The sequence below is a fragment of the Nanorana parkeri genome, unplaced genomic scaffold, assembly GCF_000935625.1.
Source record: "Nanorana parkeri isolate BGI_ZX_2015 unplaced genomic scaffold, ASM93562v1 scaffold233, whole genome shotgun sequence".
Lineage (NCBI taxonomy): Eukaryota > Metazoa > Chordata > Amphibia > Anura > Dicroglossidae > Nanorana > Nanorana parkeri.
In genome coordinates, this window is record NW_017306501.1 from 1,666,176 (window position 1) to 1,677,920 (window position 11,745).

The following is an 11,745-nucleotide window of genomic DNA, read 5'->3' on the forward strand; positions in this document are numbered from 1 at the left end:
ATACAGTATGTCCAACCAAAACTTTTTTCCTTTGTTTTGCATAGAGTGGGAAAGAGTTGGTATCCATCAGATTTTTACTGCTATCCATAGCTCCGTTAGAGAGATTTATCCTCAATTCCTGTGCTGCTGAGGTTTACCAGGCAGGAAGTTAGGAAACAACGCAGACCGCAATAAACAATAAAATAAAAAAATTAATGTAAAATAGAGTCGGGGGAAGGCTAAAAGCCGTTAGGTGAAACTGCTGTCAGCAGGACAGGAAGGGTACATTAACCTCTTGCCGTCCGCCCGTAGTAAAAAAACGGACGGACGGCACTGCAGCAACTGCGGGATTACAAAGCCCATGGACAGCAGTAAACAGAACAGAAAGTCTAATCTTTCACATCCAAAACGAGAAAAAAAACTTTTGGTTTGACGTGCACTTTTAAGGCTACACTATATTAAAAATGTATATTTCACATATTTGTGTGTCTTCCCTTTTTTCCACAACCAGAAAGCTCCTGGTGTTCACCTATAATGATCCAGTAGGAGATTTCTACATACTGCTCTAGGCAATCTGAGCCATCAATTACCATGCCGCATGTAACAGGGTTGGGTATAGACATTTTTTTTTAAGGATGCCAGAGAAATTTGGATATTAAACTTCTCTCCTCCCACAAGATAAGCAATCTACTATATTCAGTGATCTCATAGATCTGAGTTCTGTTCTGTTCTGACTTGTTCTGTTAAGATTATACTAACTCCACAGTACTGACATATGGTTACAACAGGTCCTAGACTCTCCATATTATTGATGTAATAGATTTTCTGGTTTCCTTTTTACTTTCTTTGCCTTTTTGCATTCCCTCCCTCTATGTTTTTGTTGAATAATGGTATTACCACACCATCAAATGTTTTGCCCACAGTATGTTCTCTAACATTGTAACCTTACTTGCCAATATATTTATTAATGCTTTTTTTGTTTTCTTTTATGAACTGTGAATTTGTATGGTTTCCTTTACACAGATCACATATTTGCTAAAGCAGAAGCAAGTCAGGTAACCTCCCAGCACAGATACTAAATACAACTTCTGTAGCAAGACATTTGCCCTATACTTTAAAAGGTTCAGACATGTCAGTGACCCATTAGTATACATCTCAGCTATATTTATAAGTTCTGCAACATTGTTCACCTTAAGATGTATATTTTGAAGGACACACCTGAATTCAGACTAACACTATTTCTAACAATAAAAGGGGATGATGTTTTTTTATAACCACATAAGTCCTGTGTGCAGTACCTAGACCCAGTGGCTCCTGGGTGCCCCTGGAGACACAACAGATGGAGCCACCAGCTGTTGGTAACCCTGCAGTCCACCGCTAAGCCCAGGAGCTGAATCAACTTCTGGGCTTCCGATTCTTCTACAGATTGCTCCAAAGAAGTGTGCTTTAGAATCCAATGTAAACACCATGCTTCCACATTGGTGTTTACATTAGGAGTGTAGTGAGGTCACGGTACTTCCTGTCAGTAGCTGTTCCATAAAGTATATTATATATATATATAAAGGGCTGCAGAAATTAACGATTAATCCCTCGACTAATCGTTCATTATTTTGATCGATCAAAGTTCTTTGGATGCGTACTCACCTCTCCGCCGGCTTCCGGGTCTTCAGTCGGAGATCCGCTGACGTCACGGACATCGATGTCACCGGACTCCTCCCCCCTTCCCCAAGTGGCTAACGAAGGGAAGGGGAGGAGTCCAGTGATGTCGATGTTCGTGACGTCACTGGACTCCTCCCCCTTCCCTTCTTTACCCGATGGAGCTGCTTTGGACGGTGAGTACACATCCCGGCCGGGAGAGAAACACTTTTTACTGATATCTGATCTTCTTTCCTGATGTTTTCATCTGTACCTCCAGCGGTGCAGCGGCTCTCTGATACAGCACTGACTCCTCTCTGCTTGCAGGCACTTCCGAACCCACGGTGTCGGCACGCGTCCATAGACTTACCTTGCGTCTCTGCTCGTCTCCCGGCCGAGAATCCGAACTGCGAATGCGCCCGCCCCAAGATCCTTTGCGGCCGCACGAGCACTTCCGGATTCTCGGGGCGGGAGCGCGCAGCGATAACGAGGTATGTTTAAACCGCTGTTAAAGCGTTTTTTGTTTTAAAAAACTTTTTGCATATATCTACTGCTTGCCAGCAGTAGATATAGGCAAAAAAACGGAGCCTTTAAGATCTTAATTTTACGCAAAACCATTTTCCCCTTTATATGCATCACAATTCAGCATGGAAAGGGAAATAAAGCTTTTCTAAAGTAAAACGCATAGGTTCACTTGAGCTTTACCAGTCCACTATGTTACATAAAAGTCGCACCATACTAAATTTATGAGCGTGCTCAAATTACATAAACAGTGCGATGAGAAAAATTAAAGGATGATGCATTTTGTAAACTACAAAACGCTAAAAGAATGTGCGGACCCTGAGACAACAAAGGGAAAAAAGCCCTCCGTGACTTAAGGGAATTAAGGTAGAAAAAGGCTTGGGCAATCGAATGGTTAAAGATGCTTTTCTGATAAATACTCCGACAAATCCTTTAGTACCAACCTCAAACTGCACTAATATTCTGAAGGCATGTCAAAGTTTTTTGGTTTTTTTTTTGCAGAATGTTACACATTTGTTGCAACGCTGGGTACCTTGCTTGCTGACAAAGCACACAAATAATCCTTTCACAAAGTTTAATTCTATCAATGCTTTACTGGCAGGATAGATAATCAGCCACTGGAAACCTAGGTTGGCTTTCTAACAAGTATCTATAGACTGCACACATTTAAAAACCCCTATTGTCAGTGTCCATTCTAGGCCTGCAAAATGTTCTCTAGGTGTTAACTGCCATCTTTTTAATTTCGTTGATAAAAAAGCAGTACATCTCAGCTACATCCTGTCTCTGCACAATCTGCACATCGATGATATATTAAACACAGAGCTGTATTCATTTTTTCTACTTTAAGCCAGGGAATATGGGCAGGTAGACCTTAGATCCAAATGTTCATAGCCTTCTGCTGGGAATACAAGCCTAGCCAGAGTCTCTAGGGAAAGGCAGAAAAACCTGTTAAGTAGATTAGTCAAAATATACTGATGTACAGGTACAGTTACTGGTCCAATCCAGGTTGTATTTCTAAGCACTGGTTCTTACATTTCTACAGCTCACAACCAAGTTATTTTGCTTGTGTGGGCTCTCTCGTAATTATTCTAGCTAATAACCACAAATACCATTTCACAAAATGCATGTTCATCAGCATGCCACTGCTATAAGATTGCAAGTCCCATTATCTAATAACCTCTAGACTAAGTATGTAAAATGTCTTACCTTTCTAGACATATGTTGGCAATGCAGTTCTGTAGTATGGATTAATGTCTGGTCCAAGTCAACCATAAGAACAAGTTTTCTATTTCGATGTAATCTTTGCTGGTCTTCCCGTCCTAGCAGTTCTGCTTGCTACAGGGGGGGAGGGGGGGGATAAAGGATTAAAAAAAATGCCACAAAGAAAATGCAGAAAAATACTGAACTTCAAAGTGGTAAGCAGTCAAAAGGATGACCACCATTACTTTGTCAATTTTATTAATATTCTAATCTTGGAAGTTATGTGCTGTGCTTTCCCTTTAGAAAACCATAACTGTTCTGTGTACCCTGTGTGATTATTACAACCTGTATAGAATGTTCATTTGTAAAACAAATACAATACATGTCTCCCCTTAAAAAAATATACAATAAATACGCTGTTGAGTCTCATTTGAAACAAAGCTGTAGGCAGTAGTGCAGCTTACCTCTGTGCTGACCATCAGTTCTGGGACACTGTGAATCATGGAAACGGTAGCTGTTGACATTGGTACCTGCTGCTTTCCATTCTTGTTTTGCATCCTACATAAATGAAAGACTTAGTAGGGGACCAACAATCCCAAATACTGTGCATGCAAAAACGATAGGGAAAAAAAAACAACAAAAAAAAAACACCCCACAAAGCTATATAATGTCAGTATGAGGCACTGCAACAAACAAGACCTTTCTATTTTTCAGTACATTTGATTTGGACTTTGCTATAAACATTTTTTTCTAATATCATCTGGCACTATTGCAAAACCACTAAACATACTTCTAGAGATGCACCGAAATTTAGGCCGCAGAAACATATGATCTACATCACTTTCTGTTCATTCATGATTGTGGACATGGGAAACATACTATCTCCACAAGTTATGAATGAACAGGAACACTCAGTATAGAGGATTCCTGTTCATTTATAACAGGGGCTGCAGAAAAAGAGATTGAGGGCTCTGTGTCCCCAATCTCTTTCTATTTATAAAAAGGGAAATTTCAAGGATCGGTTTAGACCCCTAATATTTCACCGAATCCCTCAACAGTAAAGAAAAAAAAAATATGTAAAAAAGGTTAGAAAATAATTTTTTTATTATTGGTTTCGTTTCGGGTTTTGAAAATTTCATTTCGGTGCGTCTCTACTTACTACAAAATCAGTTGGAAAAAAAGTAATTTGCAGTAGCCCAATCCTTGTCCTGGCTATCAGGTGAAGTGCCTTTACTTAGTCACTTTACTTGCTGTAAAAAAAAAATCTTCTAATTTTCTACATTAGACAGTCCGCTGCAGGGGAGGACACCAAAATGCATGAAAAAACCCTCGGGGGCCAGCACCATTAAGTGGCAAAATCCCAAGGCAACCAGAAATCTCACACACTCACACTATTGTTTCTTGGTGGGCACATCTATCTATAAGACATGTAGGATATCCAGAAGAGGTACCTACTGATGGCCTCTAAAAAAAACCCTGTGACCCAAGCTGGCATCCACGTTACCCGTACCGGAATTCAGAGGTATAGACAAATTACCAACTTGGCATTTTACACATTTCAGCCACAGAAGCCTGGTGACAAAAGGCTCAAGAAGACTGCACTAGTTGATTGAGTAGTAATAGGAAAAAAGTAGATCCTTGCATCTCTGGGAATAGGCCTAAGAGATCATATGACAGATCGATCATACAAAAGGAAGGGGGCGACATTGCAAGCCCTTCATACTGATCTTCCACAACAAAAGTGAATCTGTCTTATGCCATGAGGGAAAGAATTGAGACAGATCCCAATAGCTTGGCCTACATACAAAGAACTTAGGGCAATCCCCTTGAGGTACACTGGAGTCAGACAAAGGGAAAAAATTTTTACAATGATCTTATTAAGATGAAGAGCAATATCACGTTGGGCAAATAAAGTTCACAGAACCACCTTGTAACACTGAGAATGCAGGCTTGAATGGCAAAAAAGCAGCAACTTCCAGACTCTTCTGGCTAATGATACAAAAAACACCGGAGTTTCCCAGCACATGTACCAGCTAGCCAGCAACAAAACAAACTGCCCTGTCTAATGTGCCTGTGTTCCGGGTGATCGCACTGCTGGTGGGGGGGCGGGATGCGGTGCCATTGACTTCAAATGCAGTGCCACGCCCCTGAACACAGGGAGCCGGCTTAGCTTGCGTTCCAGAAGCCGAACGCACTGGAACGTGGAGTTTGGGGTGTGAACCGGCCCTCAATCGTTAACTGAAACCGCTGCACTTCTCTGCGCCGCTCCAACGATGCAGCAGCCCTCATTGCTGATGCTTCAATCTTCTCCCAGTCTTTTCCTGGGTTTGACATCTTTGGCCTCCTCAAAAATGTTAAGTTATCTAGCACATGCAGTATTGCAGTCACGTGAATTAACTGGGGAAACTAAAAGATTCTGAGTTATCCAGCCCATTGGCAAGTCAGCAGTTGTTTGAAGATCAGTGGTGAAATAAAATGGCAGATTTGCAGGACAGACAGGACAGACTCTCCAAACACAGGAGCTAATGAAAAAAACTGGGCTTTTTAGAGGGTGCTGGCCCTGAGGTTACTTTATTTTATGCACCTAGCATCCTCCTCCTACAGATGGCAATATAAACCCACACAGCTGTGTCACTCAATGACAAAAGAGAAACATTTCAAAGTGGATTTTACATCAAATATACTTTAGAAAGCATAATAAAAGTCGTCGGCAATTGTACATTCAATGGCAATAGTATCAGGTGAATGGTTTATCACATTCCAAGCACTATATTTTTGGGAGGCAGGGGGCATGTCAATGTGTACGCATACCCAGAATGACAGGAAAAACAATTGACTTTGCACACAAAATGTACAAGTATTTCAAGTTGAGCAACCACTGGAGAAGTAGCAGGAGTTACTCTTACACAGTGGTCAGACAATGCAGGCATAGGATGCGCATGTCACAGATGTATTGCATACCTGCCATGTCAGTTAACAAAGCATACTGCCCATTACCTGGACACGGATGTAAGTACATAGGCAGATGCTGATGAAATGAGAATGAATTAAAAGCAACAAATAGTGCCAACACATTACAGCAGATGACACATAACACAGGCTTGCCACAGTTCATAGAACATCAATCGTTTCACTACGCATCTTTTATTGAATATTTTGAAGAACATACATACAAAACATACATACAATTAAAATAACAAAACAAGTCAGAACAAAGGAAAAAGAGTTTACTTACTGTGTCAAATCCTGACCACATTCTGCACACAGGCCTTTCATCACCACAGGATGGCTACAACCCGATAACCTCACCAAGACACCCCTACAACAGAAAAATAAGACTGCTTTAGTAGAAGCTGTACAACGTGGCACACAGTTACCTAAAACATTATATGTATTTGTAAGCATGACAGCCTATAGAGTGAACAGTTCATGGAGGAGGTTTAAACCACTGTGCTGCGTTTTTAAAGATCAGGATCTGGGTGGATCCAGACAGTACTGTCGGGATCTGTCCCAGCTGCGGCGCTCTCAGTATATCACAGGCAATAGCCTTGCAGGGTCCTATGGAGCCACCCTTGTGTGTGCTAGTGAGCTGTGTGCGTCTCCACAAACACACAGGCAAAGCAAGGCAATCCACTTCCCTGATTCCAGCTCCCTCCTTCCTTCTCCAAGCTAGTAGATGAACAAGGGCTGGAGACTGCCCTGCCCCTTGTGATCTTGTACTGGACAGGAAGTTTAGGGAAGATGAGGAGCTGAGAGAGTTGGAGCTGTTTGGAAACCTGGTGACTAAGTGTTTGGGCAAAAACTGAAAAAAATACTTTACTTGGCAATCCATATTTGTTTGATATGGACTATTGAAAAAAAAAGTTTGAGATTGTAATACTACTTTAAATAAAACTAGTGTAACACAAGTGTGAACAAGGCGCTGCAATTGCTGGCCTCCTGGGAATCCTGGCTGAACAAGCATGCTGCTAATTAAAGTCAAACTTCAATATAACAATACCTAATAAGGGTAAGTGACCGTTAGCATTGAGGCCAATGCATTAATAAGACAGCCAGGCTACTTTACCTTTCATGTATTTATTGCTTTTACACTTATTTCTAACTGAAAACAAAAACATGTCTTACAAGTCATCAGTGCTATTTAGCAAGCATAGCAATCAAATCCCTGTATATAACATGAGGTCGTCTCTTCTGCAGAACCACACCTCCCTCCCCAGGGTGGCAGCACATGGCAATGTTCAGCTGCTGGCACGCCCCTTGCCTGTCAGACACAAATTGTTTACCACAAATCCTCAAAAAGGTACTGAAGGAAAAACAAGAATGTCCCTTTATTCCTCCTCTCCAGAGACTACAAACACACAGATGGGAGCAGAAGCACAAAGCGTTTTGGATTTAGTGTCTCAATCTGCTGCACTCTTTATGCATTTAAAAAAATATTATCAAACAGCCGTCCTACTCTATTATAGATCCACATAAATGTCACTGCGTACATTTATCATACATGCTTCAGGGCTTGTTCACACCATATAAAGTGCGTTCCAGCACAATTCGATGCTGGACCGCACTGTATCGCATCGTGGTCAGCTCCCTGCGTTCTGGGGCAGAAGAGAGCGTGGCAGTGTATTGAAGTCAATGGCACTGCAGACAAGCCTTTAATCGCACTGGACCGGAATGCCGGCATTGATGTGCAACGCGTGCTGGAGCGGGCGATCGCACTGCAGACGGGGGGCGCCCCCTCCTGCCCCAGCAGCGCATCGTGCTGGACCGCACTGTATATGGTGTGAACCGGCCCTTGGCTGCAATCATTTTATTAAATAAACAATTTATATTTTACATAAAACATATAGCCAATGACCACTTAAACAACCAAACTGCTGGAAGAGAGGAGGAAAGCAGTTGAGAAGAACAATGCTTTATTCACACTTGACACGTGCGTTTTTGTGCTCTACATGCAGAGAAAAATCTGTCAGGCTAGATGCTGTGTTTATGCTTCTAGATGTGTTAAATGATGCATCTGGTACCAAACCCTAGCATCAAATAGCATATACATGCGCTTACTGGTTAAAATCGATTCCTGGACACACCTGACTTCTATTTTATCTGAACGCAGCTAAACTGACTGACAGCATCTAGACGCAAGTGTGGTTAAATTCATTGGAAATCATTAGAAGCATATAAGTGCATTTAGAAAACCATTTTACATGCATATAAACGCATCTAACCGCACCTAGTGTGAATGTAGTTTTATTGTGTTAAAAGTGCATTTATTTTTTAAAACAAATCTCTGGGCTAGAGAAAAACCTACCCTCACCATGGGTGCCCCTCTGCACATCAAGGGTTAAATGCTTGTTTTGTTTAGGGGGAATAAGATGATGTGCATGGTCATATGTCCTAGTCACATGTTCCAGAAAGTAAAGGGAGATATAGTAATCTGCCCTTAGTAAAAACAGACACTGAAAAGAATGGGGAGGAAAAGAAAAGGAATGCAAAAGGGACACCAAACACGCCTCCCACCCACAGCGAGATCGCCCGCACGGTACCCCAATGCATTTGTGTATTTCATTTTAAAATAAGGATGGTATTTTATTTTTTCAATTAATCGGATAAAAAAAAAAATTAACGGCTAATTAATCGATTATGAAAATCATCATCAATAACCGTCCTAAACGCAGTGCATCGCTATTTATGATTGGGAGCCCGTGGGATGGGCTCCCAATTACGTGACAGCCAATCACAGTGATCAAACCTGCCTGCTGTGCCCCTTGTGTTCAGAACCCCTAAAAGGCTAGCGGCAATGGGTTAAAGAAACGTGCCAAAAATAGGTGGCCTGTCATTGCTTATTTGCATTTTAAAATGTAAGTTACCTCCCCGTCAGCCTTCAGCTGTGGCTCTAAACATTTTTGAGCTCCTGACTTGGAACAAGTATGCTGCAAGTAAAGTCAGAATTTCTAATCTGCTTACTGGTTATGAAAAACAGAAAAAAAGAGCCTCAAACAATCAGTGTGAAGCACAGAACAACCTTCTACGGCTGGGCACAAACCTTTCAACCATCGCAAGACTTTTGTCTTGCGATGGGTGTAAGGCACTTAAAAAAAACGTACAATCTGCCCTTCTTCGGGACGCAGAAGCTATCTGGCGACAGGTAAGTCGCCAGGATCGCTTCTGTTGTAAAGCCGACAGTCGGCTCTACAAGTTTAAACAGAGTCCCGGCGGCAAAAGTCACCGGGAGTCTGTTTAAACAGCCCCGATGCTGGCGACGTACATTGTACGTCGTCAGCCACGAAGGGGTTAAAGTCGTGCGACCTTACAGTAGTAGAGGTCGCACGGCTTCCACACACCTTACGATAATCGTACGATCGCGGGATTTCCCGCGATTATCGTAAGGTGTGTGGGGACCTTTAGGGTGTGTGGGGACCTTTAGAACAGAAAGTATCTGCATTTGCATGACAAATCCAAAATTGTGCCAATTACACAACTATTAGCCCACAGCAAAGATTCAGCCTAATTTCAGTTATTTGTCCAAACGTCATCCAGCTGTTTCCAGCATGTTGGCCATCATTGGTGCAGTGTATGGAAACCACGGCTTCTAAAGAGCAGGACTGGGGGAGCAAAGAGAAAACCAGTGGTACTGGATGCACAGTTTGTTTAGCAGTCATTTATTTGCTTGGTTCTGCCCACTTTCCTAAAATGAAGAATAAACCCTTTGGTTTTTTTTTGTTTTATTAGTCCGACTGTACAGCAGAGGCCAATGCGTCGCACAACACACATTCTGCACATTGTTGTGCGTTGCTCTGCATAACAAAACCCACTCAGATTCAAGTCCTGTTAATTGGTCTGTTTGGTGCATGATTTGAATGAGCTGCCTAAAGGGTATTTGCACGTTTGCAGCCAAATTAGGATAACACTTTACTTGTGTTACATGTTCCCAGTCACATAGCATAACAAACAAACAAACATTTCAAAAAAGTGAAACTTACATTTTTCCTATATTTCAGGAAACTCCAGGACTGAAAAATCCTGCTTAGTTCTCACCATTTTGGAGGGGGAAGTTTTGTTTCAAATGATTAACCCCGTCTGTACTGTGTTGGCAGATTGTATTATCACCTGTGAACTAGATGAGCAGGGATGTCTGTCCTAACCAAGGGTTAAAGTCCTGAACACATTAAAAGGGAATGTATCAAAACTGGAGCAGACAAAATCTGGAGCAGATTTGAACAGCAGCCAATCAGCTTCTCTCTCTCATTTTCAAATCTTAACGGGAGCAAACTGAAGACAGAAGCCGATTGGTTAATTTGGAGCAACTGCTCCAAATTCTGTTTGCGCCAGTTTTGATAAATTCCCCCATTGTATGTCAATTGACTTTTGAAAAACTGTCCCTCAGGGCTTGTTCACACCAATTGCGGTGCGTTCCAGAGCGTTAGCGGTTCTACGTCCCCGCCCGTAGTGCGATAGGATGTATGGCAAAACATTGCTTGCGTTCCATTCCACTGCAAACGCAAAAAAAATGCTGCTTGCTCTATTTTTTGTGTTTGCAGTGGAACGGAACGCAGGCAATGTTTTGCCACGCGTCCGATCGCACTGTGGGCGGCGGGGGGCATGGAAGGGGCGCCATTGAATTCAATGCACCACCGCGCCCCCTCCTGCCCCAGAACGCAGGGTGAAGTTTTTGGAGCGATTGGGTTGTGTTTCAGCAGATACTGCCCTGGAACGCACCGCAATTGGTGTGAACAAGCCCTCAGTAAGTCCCTTAATCAGCTCGCAGACATCTTTTCTAACCACTAGAGGCTGCCTGTAGAGTCCCATGTATAATCCTTCTCCAAATAAACAAAAAAAGGTATTTTTAGGTATGTTGTGTACGGGAAAAACACAAACATAGATGGGGGGTTTCTAAAAGCTGGCTGCAAAAGTGGCAATAACCTTTAACACAATGTGTGGAAAATGACCCTTACTACCCAATGGTACACAATTGATAACAGAAAATCTGACAGGGGGTATAACCATTCGCTACTGTATCAAAAAAAAGTCTGGGGTTTAGCTATCCACTACTACTGTACACCACCCATGTTAAGTTCATCTAAAACCCAACTACAGGCTGTAAAACACAACAAAGAAAAAAAAAATGATATTCCCTCTTACACACACCTCCCTTCCTGTGTACACTTCCTGCACGCACTCTCAGTTTAACTCAACTAAACACATCCAGTTGCATCGAAACAGGTGTTCAACATCTTAGTTTGTTTTCTACCTAAAGCAGCTGTAGCACGAGCAGAAAAGCCTGTGCCCAGCCTGCATGCTGCAGATTGGGACCCTTGCTCTCTGTAGGGAAGCAGTGGTCTCTCTGTAGAGGTCACACACACACACACACAGACCTATAGTTTTCCAGTCGTCAGGGAACAAGAGATTTACAGA

At 42.2% G+C, this 11,745-nt stretch overlaps 1 protein-coding gene across 1 annotated transcript in view; it reads right to left on the reverse strand.

The window, feature by feature from the left end:
* The window catches only part of CTDP1 (CTD phosphatase subunit 1), a 99,201-nt gene that overhangs the window by 75,141 nt on the left and 12,315 nt on the right, over window positions 1-11,745 (reverse strand). The window contains exons 2-4 of the mRNA XM_018556318.1: window positions 6,572-6,655; window positions 3,801-3,894; window positions 3,343-3,471 (exon numbers count right to left, since the gene is read on the reverse strand). Coding sequence (XP_018411820.1) covers window positions 3,343-3,471; window positions 3,801-3,894; window positions 6,572-6,655 — 307 coding nt within the window. The remainder of the gene's footprint in view (window positions 1-3,342; window positions 3,472-3,800; window positions 3,895-6,571; window positions 6,656-11,745) is intronic.